General features: G+C 41.0%; 3 protein-coding genes across 6 annotated transcripts; all 3 read right to left on the reverse strand.

Annotated features, from left to right (window-relative positions):
* Window positions 1-910: 910 nt before the first annotated feature.
* Window positions 911-3,434, reverse strand: LOC117604159 (synaptic vesicular amine transporter). Its single transcript, XM_034323977.2, has 7 exons — window positions 3,054-3,434; window positions 2,787-2,993; window positions 2,418-2,684; window positions 2,307-2,347; window positions 2,071-2,217; window positions 1,681-2,002; window positions 911-1,605 (listed from the first exon to the last, which is right to left on the reverse strand). The coding sequence occupies exons 1-7, from the start codon at window positions 3,148-3,150 to the stop codon at window positions 1,388-1,390; spliced, it is 1,299 nt and encodes a 432-aa protein (XP_034179868.1). The 5' UTR covers window positions 3,151-3,434; the 3' UTR covers window positions 911-1,387.
* A 361-nt stretch (window positions 3,435-3,795) lies between these two features.
* On the reverse strand, window positions 3,796-9,656 carry boss (G protein coupled receptor bride of sevenless). Of its 4 annotated transcripts, none has more exons than XM_034323960.2 (9): window positions 9,162-9,656; window positions 8,183-9,028; window positions 7,982-8,110; window positions 7,438-7,926; window positions 6,840-7,352; window positions 6,081-6,569; window positions 5,250-5,590; window positions 4,830-5,180; window positions 3,796-4,635 (listed from the first exon to the last, which is right to left on the reverse strand). In XM_034323960.2, exons 2-9 carry the CDS (start codon window positions 8,304-8,306, stop codon window positions 4,378-4,380), a joined length of 2,694 nt encoding a protein of 897 aa, XP_034179851.2. In that variant the 5' UTR covers window positions 8,307-9,028; window positions 9,162-9,656; the 3' UTR covers window positions 3,796-4,377. The 4 variants fall into 4 exon arrangements, with proteins under 4 accessions (XP_034179851.2, XP_034179848.2, XP_076547209.1 ...); XM_034323957.2 differs by having other exon boundaries at window positions 3,797-4,635; window positions 4,782-5,180; XM_034323961.2 differs by having other exon boundaries at window positions 3,799-4,635; window positions 4,782-5,018; window positions 9,162-9,655.
* A 938-nt stretch (window positions 9,657-10,594) lies between these two features.
* Window positions 10,595-17,524, reverse strand: LOC117604156 (Lysyl oxidase-like 2). The gene is made up of 8 exons (XM_034323975.2): window positions 16,533-17,524; window positions 15,447-15,593; window positions 14,598-14,876; window positions 14,175-14,381; window positions 13,709-14,006; window positions 12,384-12,512; window positions 12,077-12,200; window positions 10,595-11,620 (listed from the first exon to the last, which is right to left on the reverse strand). Exons 1-8 carry the CDS (start codon window positions 16,747-16,749, stop codon window positions 11,498-11,500), a joined length of 1,524 nt encoding a protein of 507 aa, XP_034179866.1. The 5' UTR covers window positions 16,750-17,524; the 3' UTR covers window positions 10,595-11,497.
* Window positions 17,525-17,650: the final 126 nt, after the last annotated feature.

A 17,650-nucleotide genomic window follows, 5' to 3' on the forward strand; every position in this document is an offset into this window, starting at 1 on the left:
CGCTGTTATAATTATTAAATGTTAATTTTAGTTATCGACTTTATATATTTCAGGTCTCAGGATTAATAAACTCGACGATAGGATCCTTCTTCTTGCTAATAATTTAATAATACCTTGAAATTGAATTTAACTCCATAATTGCTATTATCTATGTATTTTAATCTTGTTTGCCATTTTTATGCTCTCAATTCCATTTCAGACGCTGGGATATCTTCTCCCCAAGTGAAACGATGAAATTACGTACACCTCGTTTGAAGTTCTTAAATTAGTTTTTTTTTTCTTTTTCAATTTAAATAACTCGGGTGAATCGATTTTCAGATTATGAATCTTAAATTCTCCTCTGACATTTAACCACCCCAGTGTATTAAATTGCCTAAAATATCCCCTGACGTCAATAATTTATATCTCGTTTTATAGTAAATAAGCCGCGTTTGCCTTATACCGTCGGCTTATCAAGTATTTCAGCTTAACGCCTCTCGTCCATCTCGCGTGGAGCGGATCATTATTAAATATCAACGCTTCCACATTACTGCCACGAGCTCCCGTAATTGCACCGCTAATTCACTTGTGAGCAATTTAAGAGATAATTAGCCGTTCGACTGCGCGGCTGAGTGTCAAGCACACTTTACGTTTACCTTGTTTGAAATCCGCGTTAAATGTGCTACCACGTGGAAGCTTTTTCCTTATTTAGTGCAAGCAAGTGAGAAAAAAAAGCCACCACAAAATCTAAACATTATATAATAATTTCTATCTTATATTTTTTATAATTTCAGAGAGTCTAAGAGACATAAGAAATCTAAGGACTTAAATTATAGGTATCTTAAATTTTCTTTTTATTTCTAATAAACAACTATACAATATTTTATTTTACCAAACATTAAGAATGACTTTTTTTTTATGTAAACAGGTATCGTTGGGAAGAAAAGTTTTTAAATTTCGAAATTGTGCGAACTAGGCTCGTTTCAATTCCGGAAGTTGGTTGGTCGATCCCGTCGTAGCTGGCGCAATAACCTCGGGACGTTACTTAGCAATTCGGGGGATGGTAATTTACTTCGTTATAACTTACGAAGCCCAGTTACCGTCCATGGTACAGTTAAGTGGAAGTACAATGATGTCGGTAATATTGTTTCTCCGTGTTCCACGGGTACAAATTCAAAAAGGCTATCTATGAAAATTGATGATACAACTATATGGTAATTAATGGTAACTCGAGTCCTTTTTTCATTCGTTGTCTCACTTTCCAAACTAGAGAATATTTCAACATTTAATTATTCTAATCAAAATATTTCATTAATTTCATTGTACTTTTAATCCGGTCTTTCCCTTGCAGTTAGGATTAACTTTATATAAAACAGGGATTATTTGTTAAATTACAGAAATGAAGGGATCAGAGATCATCGTCAGACTCTTGGAACCGTTCGTACTTGGCCACGGATTTTTTAAAGGTCTCGTAATCCTTCTTTTCCTCGTCCTGGGTCATTGATTTTCTCCTCTCCAAAGTGAGGTATATTAGTAGAGGACAGTAAGCAATGTTCATTAATCCAATGATCCGCATTACCCATTGGAATCCAATCGATTTTACCATTTCGCCGCCCACGATAGGTCCTTAAACAGAGTCTTAAATTTACACATTGCTTTATGGATTTTTCAGTATTCAATATTTCCATTTGTATTATTTACCAAGAGAGTAGGCCAGACTAACCGCCACCTGTTGAATGGAATAAACGGGTCCATAGTCGCCATTTTGGTCCACCAAGCTGGCCAACAATGGCACCAGAGCTGCATCAGCTACACCGATACCTAGTCCCATTCCTAAATGAGGAACTATCAACTGAGACATTGTAACGGCGGATGGTATTAAAATGGCACTTATTCCAACGACGAACATGGCCAGAACAGCGACTTTACTACGGCCATAACGATAAGCTATCATGCCAAAGAAATTGGTCCCAACCAGGTATCCAATGCTGTCTGGAATAAACACTGTTCCTAGCTGCCATTTCTACAACAAACATGCTTTCCTTTTATGTATTTCATTTTTAATTAATTTATGGAAAAATGATTTCTAACCTTGGGTTTCACATGAGTTCGTAACCAGATTGGTAAACAGGGTTCCAAGATCGCCATGGGTGAAGTTGAACACCATATAGCCCCAAAAATGATGAGTATGTGTGGATCGGATAATAAGTGCGTCCACGATGCCTTCTGCTCGCTGGACTGAAGATATTTATTACTTTTATTGAAAACATTTAAAAACATCAAGTAAGTATTCCTATGTAATTTATTTGCAATTCCATAAAACTTACCTTGGTCTTGGTCTCATCATCCAAAGTGAAAATTTGCAAACCTAAACAAAAGAGTCTTCTTCAATCATGTAAAATTTCTTTGAAACGATAGGAAAGTAAGTGAATATGTACATATGGCGACGACGATGAAGCAGGACACCAATAAGAAAGGTGCCATTTTTCCCTCGAGATCGTAAAGCACGGATCCAATCGGGTATCCAACGAGAACACCCAGCGCGATGCTTCCTAGAACGAAACCCATGATCTTTGATCTTTTATCCTCTTCTGTGTACTGAGATGCGACCAACGACATCCCGGAAACTCCAATGCACGCGGAAGAAATGCCTTGGATACTTCGAGCGAGAAATAGAACCTCGTAAGTTTGTCCAAACGCGAACACTACAAGAATTGTAATAGAATTGTAATAGAATTTGTAATAGAATTAAGTGAAATTTTTTCACAGAAGATTGAAATTATAAAAGAAAAGGAAGAAATTCTCACGCATTGCCGCCAATAGAAGACTCAAGTTTCCAAGGAACAATGGTTTCGTGTACCCAAGAGTACCGGTAAGAGTACCCACTACTGGATTTAGTATCAACTGTACCAGCGCCTTGGAACTTAACAATAATCCTACTCGACCGTTTTCATCGTCTTCGTTGCTCGTCGAGTTTCCTTCGAGGGTGCAAAGGTAATCGGGAATAATCGGCACTGAAATATATTCCATAGATCAATAAAACGATCAATATCACTTTGAGAAAATCTATTTACCAACAACTGTGAGCAACACATTGTCCAGGAAGAGGCTCAGATAGACAACAGTGACGATAATGACCCGTGAATTCTTCTCTTGTTCGATCATCATCATTTTGGACGTTTATGCGAATCCTTAACGAAGCGAAGCCGGCTAGCACACGATTACGAGCACTCGAATCTTCCAAGGACATTCTTTCTCCATATCAAGACGTACGCGGTTGAACTCGAAGAAGGAAAACCCTTTGAATTCCTCTTTCGATAGTAGAAACAGAGCTGTATACGTGACTGGAAAGCGAACCAGCCACGATCGTGCTTTTATACAGGCAGAAAGCTTCGTCCTTGCGCAGAAGCTTTTTCAGAAAATGCGAATTGGACGATTGCTTCTGTTCGGGCCCTGTTCACGAACCGATGCACTTTTCGATTTATCGCCATTATGGTGCCGCTTATCGAACACCACCAGCCACCGTCGTTTCGTTATTTTTCACACTGGCCACATGGGGCGGAAGTAAAACGGCGCATAGGATCCTTAGCAGGATCTCACCCTGGGGAAACCTTGAACGATATTCCTCCGTCTTTAAATTTTCTTTTTTCTTCATCTTCTGTGATGCTAGAGATGAGTAGATCTCTTCGTGATGGATTTTCTTTCTTCAGCGATGCTATTGGTAATTATAATTATTTCGAATACATAGGAGCGTTTCAATTGATATTTATTACAAAGAAGAATTTATTTATAGTTTATCCAATTTTCAGGAACTATTTAATATTCTATTGTAGAGCTTCACGGACCACTGCGAACAACGCTGGTTTCCGGTTACGGCACTGTCATCGATATTCATCCGGAGCATACACCTGTGCCCTGATTGCGGAATTACGATCGACAATAATGCAATTTTCGGTAGGAAACACGCGAAATTGCTTCCCTCCACCGTGAGTCCTTTCTTCTCGCAAAAGAGGTCTGCTTCGTTTTGTACTTTAATTACACCGATAATAGGACAGTTCGAGAGTATTGGGAAATTCTGCACGTACAAGATATTTTTTTATCAAACTTTATTTTTTCTCTATTTATAGTTTCGTTGATTAATACACTTTAGAATATTTTGAAGAATTTTAAATTGAAAATTTTTGTATTACGTTTAACAGGAAGTTAAATAGAAAACTAGGGAGAAGAAGAACTCCATGAAAATCTATGGAACATCTCTCGTTACAAAACATCGGATCAAAAAGAAATAGATTCTTCACGAGGGTCGACCGACAACAAATCTCTGGGATGGAACTTGTGATTTATTTCGTCGCGAGGACGTTTTTCTATGCGTCCCGTGACTACGATATGAACACCGGTTCAGAATCGGGTTATTCTGGTCACATTGTCCTCTTCGTCCTCTTCGCGGATGGTCGCCTCGGTTTGAGTTAGCCTAGGACTGCAGGATCTCGCAGGATAAATCTCGTCGTGTATCCTACGAGCGGATGGGTAGTTACCCTCGATGTACACGTCGGTTTCTATGCAGTCTTTTTCGTCTTTGGTCCTCCGTTTCCGGTGACATTTGGGACGCGCGTACGTCAGGCTCGCGTGGTTCCGTTCCACGGGGCTGGTCCTTGACTGGAAAGGTTATTTCCTAAATTCTTTAAGAAATATCTTTTTTTTTTTCGGATCACTACAGGGAAGCTATAGGTATAATAAAGCGTGATATATAAATCGACTGTGCTAGACAAAAGAAGCGACGAAAAAATATGAAAAAATCTCACGTCCGCATCCTCGATGCAGACTTGAGGTACAGTGTAAGAGTTATTCACTTCTCGCATTTCGGAGTGATATCCGTAATTGTTGTATCCAGGGTTTCTCCTCGTGTCGGAGTTCCTGTACGGACCCAGGTACTTTTGATTTGGACTCGAGCTACCGTAATAATTGGGATACGCAGATGTCACCTGTAAATTCGTTGTACTTCCTCCACCTGGGTGCACGTAATCGTAAAACGGACGAGTCTGTGCAGATAAAATTCTCTCAAAAGTTTTCACATTTTCAAGTATAGAGGAAGGGGGTAAAAAAATAAAAGGTGTAATAACTACAGGTAAATTTTCTTTATTCAACAGAAAGAAAGAAAAGGAAAGTATCGAGAAATCAAGGTTGCAGTTAAAAACGATAATCTACAAAATAAAAAGAAAATGTTAACGTCAGGTAAGAATGATATTGACATATTTCCACATAATTCTGACCTGTCTTCCAATAGTACTAATCCTTGGATCAGTAACAAGATCACCGGATCCAAATCTCTGTCCAAACTCCTTTCCCCTAGCTAGGTGTTTAATCATGTAATAGGTCCTCGGTATCAGCACACCGATGATGATTAAGTACGCCGTGGCAATGATGCCGAAACAGACGACCATGTCGCGACATTCTGGCTCCACAAGGATGAAGCAGGTCAACCAGATTGCCCAGGTGATTAACAGACCGATCGACGTACCGAAGAAACACTTTCCTTCCCGATAATTTCGTGGCAATCGTGATATGAAGAAGCACACGACGAATAGAGTGACCAGTAGAAATATATCGTAGCCTGGAAATGGTTTAGTATGGATTTCTTTTTATGGGATATACACGGTAGCTGCCTCCTGAGAAAAAATACGAGCATCGCAGCAGGATTCTAGGCTGCTTGTTATTGGACAGGCAAGTTTGTTTGGCCATGAGGACGGTAAAAATAAGATTGCGCGTTAAATGGTTTGTTGACAAGAAAAATATAACATTTCTTCTTTTATCACAGTTATTAGGCGTAGAAATTAATTCGCTGTTTTTAATATTAATCAATATTTTACATTTGGATATTTTCCCCCGCTTGCATGAAAAATTTTAATAATTGAAATTGCTATAATTTTTTAAAAATAAATCTTTGATTAAAATAAAAGAAAAGCACCGAATTAATTTCTACACCTAATACAAATCCACTTTTCAATTAACATTGACATACTCTTTTTTTCTTAGGAGGCTCGGATGAATCGAAGATGATAAGATTAATGCACCGTTCCGTAAGGAAAATTAATTAGATTTACTTAGCAAAGCGATGAAAGTAAGACTCCTCACAACCACGGTAGAATCATCGGTACTGAGCGCAAAGAACATAACGGACAGGGCTAGTTGGACGCAGAACATGAAGAACACCATCAATCCCTGCAGGTATCCGTTTATGTGAGCTGTGAACACACCACCCTTGGAGAACACGAGAAAGAACGCTCTTGACAGCATCACGGAGTAATCGATTCCAAACGCCAGCGTTGTAACTAAGATCTTCCTCGAGTTTAACGTTTCAGCGCCTATGTAATCGTCGTTGATGCAGAACGGTAGCACCGTCTGCAATGTGAAAACATTCGCCAGTATCAGGACGATCGTTAACGCTGGATTCCCATCGAGAACGTCCTCGACGATGAAGCGGTAGATAATGAAGAAGGCGATCACGCCGCAGGCGAACGTGCCGCACACAACCATCGTCAGGAAAATTGCTATCCAGTTGCCCGGCTTTAATAAACCTCTGTCGAGTGTATCTGCAACACGTACGTGCACGTATACACGTTAGTTGGCCCATTGTGTCGAAGCCGGGGAGTTTGTTTTAAGCGGAAATCTTTCACCTTATCTAAGAGCTTCGGCTATCGGGACACTTTAACTACCCTTTCGGGGGGAGTTTGTGTTTAAAGGGGATGAAGAGGCCCGTAGAAAGGTGAATTTGTTATCTTTTAAAGAGGAGTAGATGTTGAAGAAGGTCTGAGAGAATTTTACAAGACTTAAGAAAAATGGTAAATGGATTTGCGACAAACCTTTGGTCACACCGCGTGGACCGAATCTCTTCTTGAAATTCGAACAGTCTTCACAGTTCTTCAGGTACTTCTTCACGCACAGCTTCGGCATCTTGGGTACCCTCGATTCCGGCGTGATCCTGAATTTAGAATTAGCCGGTTCGATCCTGTATACGGCTATATCTATCAGCTCTTCCTGGCTCTTCATCGCCACGATATACTTGATTGAGTGTGATTTCGGTAGTATGCGAAGTGCGTTGTATACGTCCGCGTTTCGGATCTCCAGTTTCGAGTGAGTGCTGAACCTTGGCATCACGCAAGAACCTTCCGTTCCTCGAGGACAATTTCTTTTGTGTAGCTCCTGTAACAACTGCGCCAGCTCGACGATCGCTTTACCGATGCCCAGGAGATGCGGCGAGTAGATGACGGAACTGCTGGCCGCCTGAAGAAACTCCTCCGTCGAGGAGGTTTCCTGTAGGACTTCCAAGTCGAACGGTGACGTTTTGATGACGTAGGAGCCTGGAGGAACTAGGTCTGAAGCACAAAATATTAGCGGAGTAAAATTGATAAACTGATGATTCATTTGACATGTATATTTCAGCCAGCATCGTGTTCTCACCGTCAACGTTGGATCCATCGAGGGTCAATACGACCCAGGTTTTCCTGGCTCCTTGAAGCTTCTCTCCTCTCTCGATCCACTGTCTCACATCGTTTCTCTGACCAACCACAGCGATCACAACTTCCGTTTCACTTTCGTCCAACTCTAAAGTATCACCGTAACGCTTCACGCAAACGCCAGCCTCTTTAGTCATGTCCAGGAACAAATTCACGGCGTAGTCAGAGCTGGCTAGCACTACGTCGACCGTCTCGAATCTCGTGGTCAGGTAATGTACCATTAGACTGATCAAAGGTTTCGTTAAATTCTGCTCGTCGTAGGTGCTGATCGGTAATACGCTGTAATTACGAAGTGGCTCTAGAATCGCCAAGTATTCCGATGGTAACAGTATCCCCATTTCGTAACGATCCTCGCAATCGGAGTCGACTGCCGTTTGCAATGCCTGTTTGTACACAGTCATCTCGTCGTGGCAGGTGTCGAAGACTTTCAGACCTAAAGTTGAACATTTTTACAAACTTTCAATGAGCTAGAAAATTTCTTACTTTACCTAGAGTAAATCCAGATATGAATTCGTATTTATTTAAAGCATGTATCACGTAAGAGGCCGTGAAAATTTCTTGTAGACCCTTGATGGATGTACTGTTGCAATATGGTCCTTGATTAACATCCAGGAACACTAGAATTAGTACATTTCTGTAATAACGTATCATTTATAATTTCCAAGTATCCTAATAGAGATCCATTTTACCAGATAACACAGCATCACCAGGAATTTCAAACACGCTTCTATTCTTGGGACATACAGTTTGATCTTCGATGGCTGCCGCCAAATGGAGAAGACTGAGAAAGGCCACGACCTTAGATAACGTCATCGTCGTCGATACACGTGGCAAAGGGCGTCGTTCAACAATTTGTTCACCTTCAGAAAAGACATAAGGGGAGGCGTGCTATCGCCGAGACGATACGTGTCATTGTATCGTGTTTAATCGATAAGCCATTCAGGGGCACGAGAACCCCACGAGTTGCTCGATTCCAGCTATAAGAATCGCCATTATCGAGCGTCTGCTACCGTTTCTCCTTCAGGTGGTACTCTTTTTATTTGCCACGTTTATCGGCCAGAAAGATACAGTCTCATGATTTTCTTCCGTAGCTCCCCAAGGGCTCGTGAGTCGAATCAGGAGGCGATCGCGTCGAAGACGACAGGATCACGCAGGACACGCTACTTATCGTGACGAGTATCCACCGAGAACGCGTTATCCGCATTCGTTCCGATCGGATCTATCAAATCGCGTGATAAGGGCCACTACGGGGATAACAATTGGCCGGGAACACGCTCTTCCACCCGTGTGTGTTTACGATTATCGTCGGCCGCATTTCAGGTTAATAGCAACGTGCTCCACTTTGAATCCACAGAGAATCTTTCACCTTCTTAAAGAGTTACTCTTTTTAGTTTCAACCAGACTACATAACTGCTTTCCTTAGTTAAAATTTACCATTTTAAAAATATTTTTAGTCATTTTGAAGTAGATGCAAGAAGAATATAGACAATTGAAATAAGGAAGGCAAAGAAGGCTTATCACTTCATTATGGACACCTGCAATTTGAAACGTTTGTTTGTTAGAAAAATATTGAGATTATAGAAGGTCACTCATAATGCAGCGATAAGGTATTGCAGTTGGGTATGTTTCCTAATGCACTTTGCATGTTGATAACGTATTATTGATCACCTTATCAGAACCTAGCCGCATGTGTCTCCCTTTCTTCTAATACTTGTAACAACTGTGAATGACTTTCTTTAACTTTCACAGGGTTCGTGCTTGTTATTCACGAGTTTGGCTCCGAATCAAATCCAGAGTAGCCCAGTTTATCAATGTTGGGTCCACGGTAAACAACCTGATCGAAGATTCTCTTGGATTCTATCTAGTGTATCAACTAGTTCCGTGTATTTTCCACTGATAGAAAGTCTATCCAAAGGAGTCAGACAGGCTGATGTTGACGAGCGGAAAGTTTCCAGTTGAAGCACCGTGGTCCGACTGAACGACGCTGTTTTTCGGCCGTGCAACGATATAAAAGTTTCATGACTGCTACGAGGGGAGCAGCTGGTGCACTGCACACGACAGTGACCACCGCGGAAGCCGTACACCTAGGCTTCTCTCCCCCTTTTCTAAACGTATTACACCGTTCAGTCACGTTGAGTTCTGCAGCCATTTAAGCGGCGCACATAATTGACAGCCGGGGACACTGTTTTCTTGACGGGGACACCCTCGACTGCCCTGGCCCGGTTGAATCAATGCTCCCTCCCTCGTACGAATGATCGAAAACGACAGCTAGACTCTATCCGTTCCCCACAGTTCAACGTAAGGGTAACCTACTTTGTGAATTCGTGTCGACGTCCTGTTACTTATGTATTTATATGTTACCTTGAGTCATACCTGAAGAGGTCTTTGAAGGCTGTAGACTTCAAGGTTTCCATCTCTTGAACAATGTTGCTTGATTTCATGCAACCATTATCATTTTTACCATTGATTTATTGTTATTCTATCTTGTTTACCAAACACTGATTGATGATATTTGTTACAAGAATTGAATCGTTGGTCTAGAACTCGTTAAACGGCGATCATTTTTGGCAAGCAAAACTGGGACGTTCGAAAAGACAATTTGGCTGGGCTGTTTTTTTAGAAATGGAAATTTAGGAAGATTGATATGATTTATTCAATGATCTTTGAGCGTTGGAATGGATGTGTTTTGCTCAGTCAAGTTATTATCTTTGTTTTAAAAATGAAGCAATTAGGAACAGGATGTCGACAAAATTTTATTAGTTTTTAAATATAAAGTTTTTAACTACGTTTTTAACCCTTAGACAAAGACGCGGCCTAATCGACAACCAAGGTCCCATTTCCTCAGAGGAAAGAAATATGTGACAAAGTCTAGCCCATTGCTAATTATCAGATTATGAACAAATGTGATCGAAGGTGACAGGGCACCAAGGTTCCTCGCCTAAAAAAAGAACGACCTAGTTTGAGGCCTCGAACTTCTGCCCCGTTCATCCCATTATCTAGTGATACTTAAAATTTAAGCCTCGAATCAAAGAAAATAGAATACTTGTGTATAAAAATTTTATTAATTTTAAAGATAATATTTTCATACATTTATATCTCTATACAAATATTTATAAAAAATTTCTTGATTGTGATTAATATTGGAAATTTTCCAATTTTTTTAATTCCCGCTTGAGGGAATGTTGGTTGTTCGAATTATTTCTTCGACGAAGAAAGAGAGGGAGCCTCGATGATTTCTCGCTGCCGTTCCCGGTATTCCAGGGCACCGAGTATCGACTAGACTCGGTTCGAACATCGAGGAACCACTCTCCTGAATTGTTCAATTTATTAGCGTAGTCGTGGTTGAAAATCTAGAGCAAACTATGAGGATAACTGGCGTGGGTCGGGCGTCTATAAATTGACTCCTAGACTTCGAAACTTGAGATTCCAGCCACGGAGAGCATCAGTTCGAAGGAGGTCGTTCTTGAACTGCTTCGATCTGTATGACTGGTTGCTCGACTTAAGCGCCAAGGGGTTCTTCCTTTCGACGAATAAATAGTTTTCTTTATTTATTTCTTTTTCATATACTTCAAGATGAAATTATAATTTAAGCTAGCTATTAAATAATAATTACGTATACTTAAAATAATATTAGTAGATTTTAGCTAAGTTTAATTAATATTGATTAATGGAATCTTCGGCGTCCTTTTCGTGGTATTCAAAGTGTGCCAATTTCTGACAATCAGCTCTGTTAAATAGCGATTACTATGAAATCACGTAATTTCACATTCCTCGTGAAATTTCTCTTAGTTAGACCATTTCTCCGAAGAGTTTCCGTTTTCTTCGCAGCGAGCCCACGTTAAGGGTAATCAGTGCAATTAAGGACAACGATTACTCGAGACGAGCCTTTATTGTTTTTACGCAATGGAAGGATTTTAATTAAGAGCCACGATAATGCGCGTCGCGTATGATTTTCTTCTTCGCGATGAAATCATCAGGCCGAGCATTATCGTAACAGGTCCGTGTCAAGGTCTGCCCATAGTGCAACTGTGCACCGTGGCAAATGTTTCCGTGTAGAGTAAACGACAGATTGCAGCGTTATTGTCGAACGACATCTCGCCCACTTTGAACTCCGGATTTACCGCGACCTGAAAACGTAAATATCGTTCGATTACGTACCATCCTATACGATATCGCGATTGCTCGGCTTCGCGACACGGCTTTATGGACCAGAACTACTCGGGCTCTATTTTATTCGAACTCTTGTTTCCTCTTACACAATCCTTCTTTACCCCATTACAGTCCTCGTTAAGGATCAACGATGATGTCTCTTCTTTCGTTATCGACAATCTTACGCAATCGTTTTTCTTTTCAGGGAAAAGATAGAACCTAAGTACCGTGCGTCGCCGACTTTCCGGACGGATCCTTAGAAAAGATAGAAAAGCATATTGCGAGGAGTGACTAGAGATCCTTAAGTCCTTGAATGTACAGCCTAAGTCCTAAATCCTTGGTATGTATAGAAATTCATAATTTGAGATATAACAACGTCCATTTATTTTCTCGTATAGAATGACAACAGATAAATCGATCATCCCTCAACTTACCTTGAAGACGTATTCACCAGGTTGAAGTTCCGATATGTCCACCCACTGGCAATCGATATTGTGTTTGTATATGTCGCTACAGTTGACGGAGATGCCTTGATCCCCGTAATTGGCGCATTTGTACCTGAAATCGTGGGGGTGCAACGGTTTGCTTTAATTGGCACCCCAATTAGACGCGTCGCCGTGAGGAAGGACGAAAAAATCATTTCAATTTGTACTATCATTCGTCGTGTACACGCGGCAAAAGCTGAGAAAAGCAAAGCAAACCCCCGGCTCGTTTTGCTAACGAGACTAATTACACGTTTACCTCGCCTTCACTCCGTCCAAGCATTGATTGTCCTCCAGGCAGAAAGACGCTTTGTGACCCTCAGCCAGCCTGTTCCCGTTCTTGTCTAATACGTCGAACGTGGCGAACACCTCCATCGAGTGGTAATGCCTGTCGTTAACAAAGTATAATGTGGAATTAACGATCGTGCTTAGGCTTCCATCATGATCGTCGTTCGCACTTTGATACGGAACGATGATAAAACGATCGATCCTGGGGAAAGGGATAAGACACAGCAGGATCGTTGCCAGGGAAAACGAACTTCGCCAGGGACATTATCCTTGGAAGTGGCATCGATTTCGTCGAAGTCGTTAACACGTTCACTGCTACAGTTATAAGGGTCGTGATGTATAATATCGTATGTTCGATATAACAAGTAGGTACTAACTCTTGTTATAGGTAAATATTAACAGATAATTAGATTTAAATATTGATCCATTTCGATTTGAGACTAATCATATTTCATTTTAGGACACTGGAATTGAAATGTCTTCTACTGGTGTATTTAACAAGTTGACTATCAGAATGAAGATGAACTTATGTATTAAAAAACTTGAGCATCAACTTGTTTGATTTGAAAGTCAAGATGAATTTTTGTTGGATCAAAAGTTTCTTAACATTTTCACAATTGTATTTTAAATACACTCCTCGCTTATTATAAGTTTGACGTGAAAAATATGAAACTTCCTGTCAGATTGTTTTCGTTTCTATGGATCAACAACTCTGTTAATCAATTTTGAGAGAAGAACGGAGCAGCAGAACAGCCGTGGCTTTCAATGAGAGCGGGATTGACGTCACGAACAAAGTTATCTTACAACTTAAAACCATCAACGCAACGTTTTTTCGTCTGGCCAATATTTCCACGCTTTCGAAAGCAACGCAGATGGTTAAATGCCATTTCCAGAGAACGAAACGCCTCCGCGTTAGACTGTCGAAGATTCAAAATTAGTTACAACGAAGCACAGACGGCGAATTGCCAACAGGATCGAAACGATATTACTTTTTTTTTTTTTTCTTTTCTTTTCTACTCTCTTCCTTCTCGTGATTGTTTTATAAAATGGCTTGCAAGCCGGTTGCCAGACAGGGATAATAACCTGGAGAAATTGTAGCAGACAACGAAGTTCTCGCATTTAACTTCGAGCCAACAGCGGTCGGGTTATAATAACGAACGGAAAAGCTTCCATATTTCTTTTCAAAATGAAATCGAATCGTTTCTGTAAATGATTCTTGAAAGTAATACAATGTTTAGAATTTGAAAATTTATGATACAATTTCATGAATATTTTTAATAATGGTTTATCACTCACATGTGGCACATATGCCACTCCCATAGGTGTTTCGGGACAGAGGGTCGAAAGTCCGCAGTACCGGCGTTCAAGATCCTCGCTGTGAATCGAAGGAGCCTTCTGGTCTCCAGGTGCCAATTCTCCGACTCTTTTTGAATTTTGTATGCTTGGGAACCGACGCAATTCTCTTCCATGGCACACTGGAGCCAATATAGTTGTCTATCTTCCAGATGGGCGGTACGCATCAACTCTATATGGTCAAAGACAAGATCTGGCATCTCTTTGAGACATACTACACTTGCGACATTTTCTGTAGACCCTGTAGACAGAGAATAATTGAAGGTATCCAAAATTTATCATCCCTTCTGTTCACATTTCTTTAGATATCATTTTTCTAATCTATGGAAGTTTTTTGTTTGGAAATTCATTTCTATCTTTTTTCAGCGAAACCTTTGCTCCTTCTTCATTATGATACCTTCTCGCCTACCTGGACATTCTAGAATCTTGTCGTGCAGACAGTCTATCAGGCTATTCTCGTCTCCGTGACACTGCACACCAGTGAGAGAGATCGGTATCCTTTGGCCGCCGAAAAAGTTCGTCTGGACGGCGTCGGAGGCGTAACCAAGGCCCAATTGTCTACAAACCACGGCCGCTTCGAACAGGGACCAACCATCGCCGCAGAGAACACCCCAATCTGAAATGAAATTAGTCTCGAGCTTCTTCTCGCTTGGAATAATCTTGAAAGAAAAAAGCGATACCATTTATTAGAACAACGACTAGGTAACATATTTTCAATCGCCAACGCCTCTCACCGATAGACAAAGAGACACGTTGCACGCGACACGCCATTTCTAATCGCAACAATCCAATTTACCTTCACGCCACGGACACGTATCGACATTAGCGTTACCTGAATGTCCAAGTTTGACCTCGACTCTACCCTCGCCGTGGACTCGTCCACCGGCCAGCCTTATCGCCATTCCCCTCTGATGGACATCCTTGATTCTCTGCTTCTCCGGCTTCCTTTTGCCCTTCGTTTTACCTCTTATCGCCTCCTCTTCGCCCCGGCCGCAAATTACACCTGCAGCCTCGCTGTTCTCGCAGTCGGACGTACCCCATCCGTCGAAACGACACTTGGATAACTCGTCCTCGCTGCCGTCGCAGTACACGTTGTCCATCCAATACATTCCTAAACGGATAACAGTATATCTATCATGTCTTTTGAAATTTTTAGAACGTTGTAAATTTAATCCTTTGCCGTTCAATTTGAAAGAAGATATTTCATCGTTTAACATCGAACGTGGAATTAAAGGTGCAACCTTCGAATACTTTTAACGCGACTAGGGTAAGGCGGGGTCAATTTGACCTCGATTAATAGGAACAGGTGAAAGATACGTGGCTGCAGTTACGTTTATGTTAAATTGATTCATCGATTATCGGCGGTTCCATTATTTTGCATTTCTATCAGCGAATTACATCGCGAGACTTTACAAAGAAAAATTTCAATCTGTTTGATGTACGTTTCTGCGCGCTGCAAGAGAAACTGCAAAGGATTAATTTACTTTAATATAAATGAGAAGAGATTAGGATTAAACAGAGGGATGAACGTTTTATACTTAATCGACTTGGTTCTTTTTTTTCTTTCATTTTAATAATCAGCTGATATTTCTCTGTCGCAGAAAACGTTCCCGTTTATTTCCGTTCACGTGGCAGATAGGGAGGAAGTATTGACTAGGACGAAGAGACAATATTATCTCACTTCTGGCCTGACCGAAGTGACCGTTCGTCGTTGGTTTAATTGCACCGTCGAAGCCTAATTGCCTGCAAACCACATTGGCCTCCAAGTAATCCCATTCGTCGTCGCATATACTGCCCCATTTCCCCTCGTGAAGTATTTCCACGTTTCCTGCATAATCAATCGAATTATGATCTTAGCACATCAGTTTTCCGTTTCCTGTACGGGTCAGGGTAAAGTTTAGAGAACATCACGGAAATTAGTCGATTAAAAGGGTCCTCGACGGTTCATTGGAATTGCGATTATTTAAGATAAGGTATTTTTAATAAAAGTTGTGGGTGGATCACTGCAGAGATGGTGGTTGATCTTCTTCAAAATTTAATAAAGAATAAAAAATTTTAAAGAGCTTGATGCATTACAGGTTTTCACGGGAATCGAAGCGAAGAAGTTGGAATCGGGAAGAACGAATAAGAAAGCAGAAGAAAGGAGGCACGGAATGTAATATCCAATGGATGGGTAATAAAAATTGACACGCGAACGTCTGGGATGGATTCTATCCTGTTTTATGGTGCAATTCGACGATGCTCGTATCCCATCTCGTGGCTCGCGGTACCGTGGCTGCGTGACGTTTACTACCACCACGGTAACACACAGTCGTTGACATAAATCATCCTCGAGTTGACCCCTTTTTAATCGCCATTACACAACGTCCACGAGAAAACGCCTGATGAAACCGCAACGTTTCACGTAAGTCATCTATTCCTAGATAGCGTGTGCTTTTATTTTATCGCGAAACGCCTGACACGCGAAGCCAGCCTGCCTGCCCTTCACCCACCTACAACTTTCAATTTTATTCTTCCATCTTATCGTTCGTATTTAGAAACGCGCTGTTAATGTAAATTATAGATAATTATCTATTTTTTATTTCTATTAGTAATCTAAGATTAAATTCGACACTTTTCATTCATGAATTTGAATTTTTAGGTTCCATATGGCGACGTCCATTCAACGTAAGATCAACGACGCCTCGGATGATCGATAGAAAATTTCATAGCTTCGAAGATTCTTTCTATTTAAGATTGAAACACCTTAAATTTGTCCTTTTTTTACCTTCGTGTCCACCCTCACCACCTACGAGTTTCACCGCGCCCTCCTGTTTCTTTAACTTCCGGACGTCCTTGCGGAGCTTCTTCACCATTCGCGCCTTTTTCTCGCGAACCTTGTCCAAGGTATTATTGTATGCATTGCACACATCTGCCAGGATCAATATAATTAAGAAGCCGACGAAAATGAGCCTCCTCCAGTTCATCGTCCACCTCGTCGTCATTGTTCAACCACTAACATGAAAAGTAATCTAACGATCCTTCACCGTGATATTATCAATCATTCTCCTACTGATCTCTAAATATTTTACAGATCGTAATCAGGGATGGTGTTAAAATCACGCCACGTGTATTTCGTTTACCGAGTATCACGGGATACCGATGCTCGTTACGTCGATCACGCGATGGAATATGTGTTTGCTTCCAGCTGGAAGGCGAGAGGCGGTCTCGAAGAGTTACGCGTCTACAGTGGAACACTTTGGACGATCGGCACATGGTAGATCGCTTTTTCTAGCCTCCCTTCCTTTTCCTTCTCCTCGTGGGATCCGGGGATCCGACGGCTAGCATCAAGTTGATGGAATTAGCAGATTTCCGCAATTTCATTGATTAGCTTGTTTGCCAAGGTTTGTTTTATCAAGATCAATTTACCCAACGACTCTAAAGAGATTTTAAATCGTTATCAGGAATATTAATAAAAGACAGATATTTTTAGCAGGAAAATTTAGATGAAAATTCAGATATCATTCAAGAAACTCTGGATAGATAATTTTTTAACATTTCAGTTAATCAGTTTAGTGATTCGTCGTTTTTATTGACGTTTCTTAAGGCTCCTCGAGTGTTTGACAAACGAGAAGCGATCGGCAACGCAATCCAATCCCTCTTTACCTCGGCTCAAAGCAGTGCACGTTCCAGGATGACGAAGGAAGCTTTCAGCAGGATTTTTCGAATTCCTTCGATACGATCGTTCAAAGTTTCGACGGTTGTTCGCGTTCCGTTATCGCTTCTATAAGACGGTTCAAAAAGCGAGCTCGTGCAGGGGCTTTTTTTCTTCGAATCCAACAGGAGCTCGAGTGTCGTCAGTCGGCGGCGAGCAAGGCAATTCGATCTGAAGAAAAAGATCTGAAG

This window comes from Osmia lignaria, chromosome 11, assembly GCF_051020975.1.
Source record: "Osmia lignaria lignaria isolate PbOS001 chromosome 11, iyOsmLign1, whole genome shotgun sequence".
NCBI classification, from domain to species: Eukaryota; Metazoa; Arthropoda; class Insecta; order Hymenoptera; family Megachilidae; genus Osmia; species Osmia lignaria.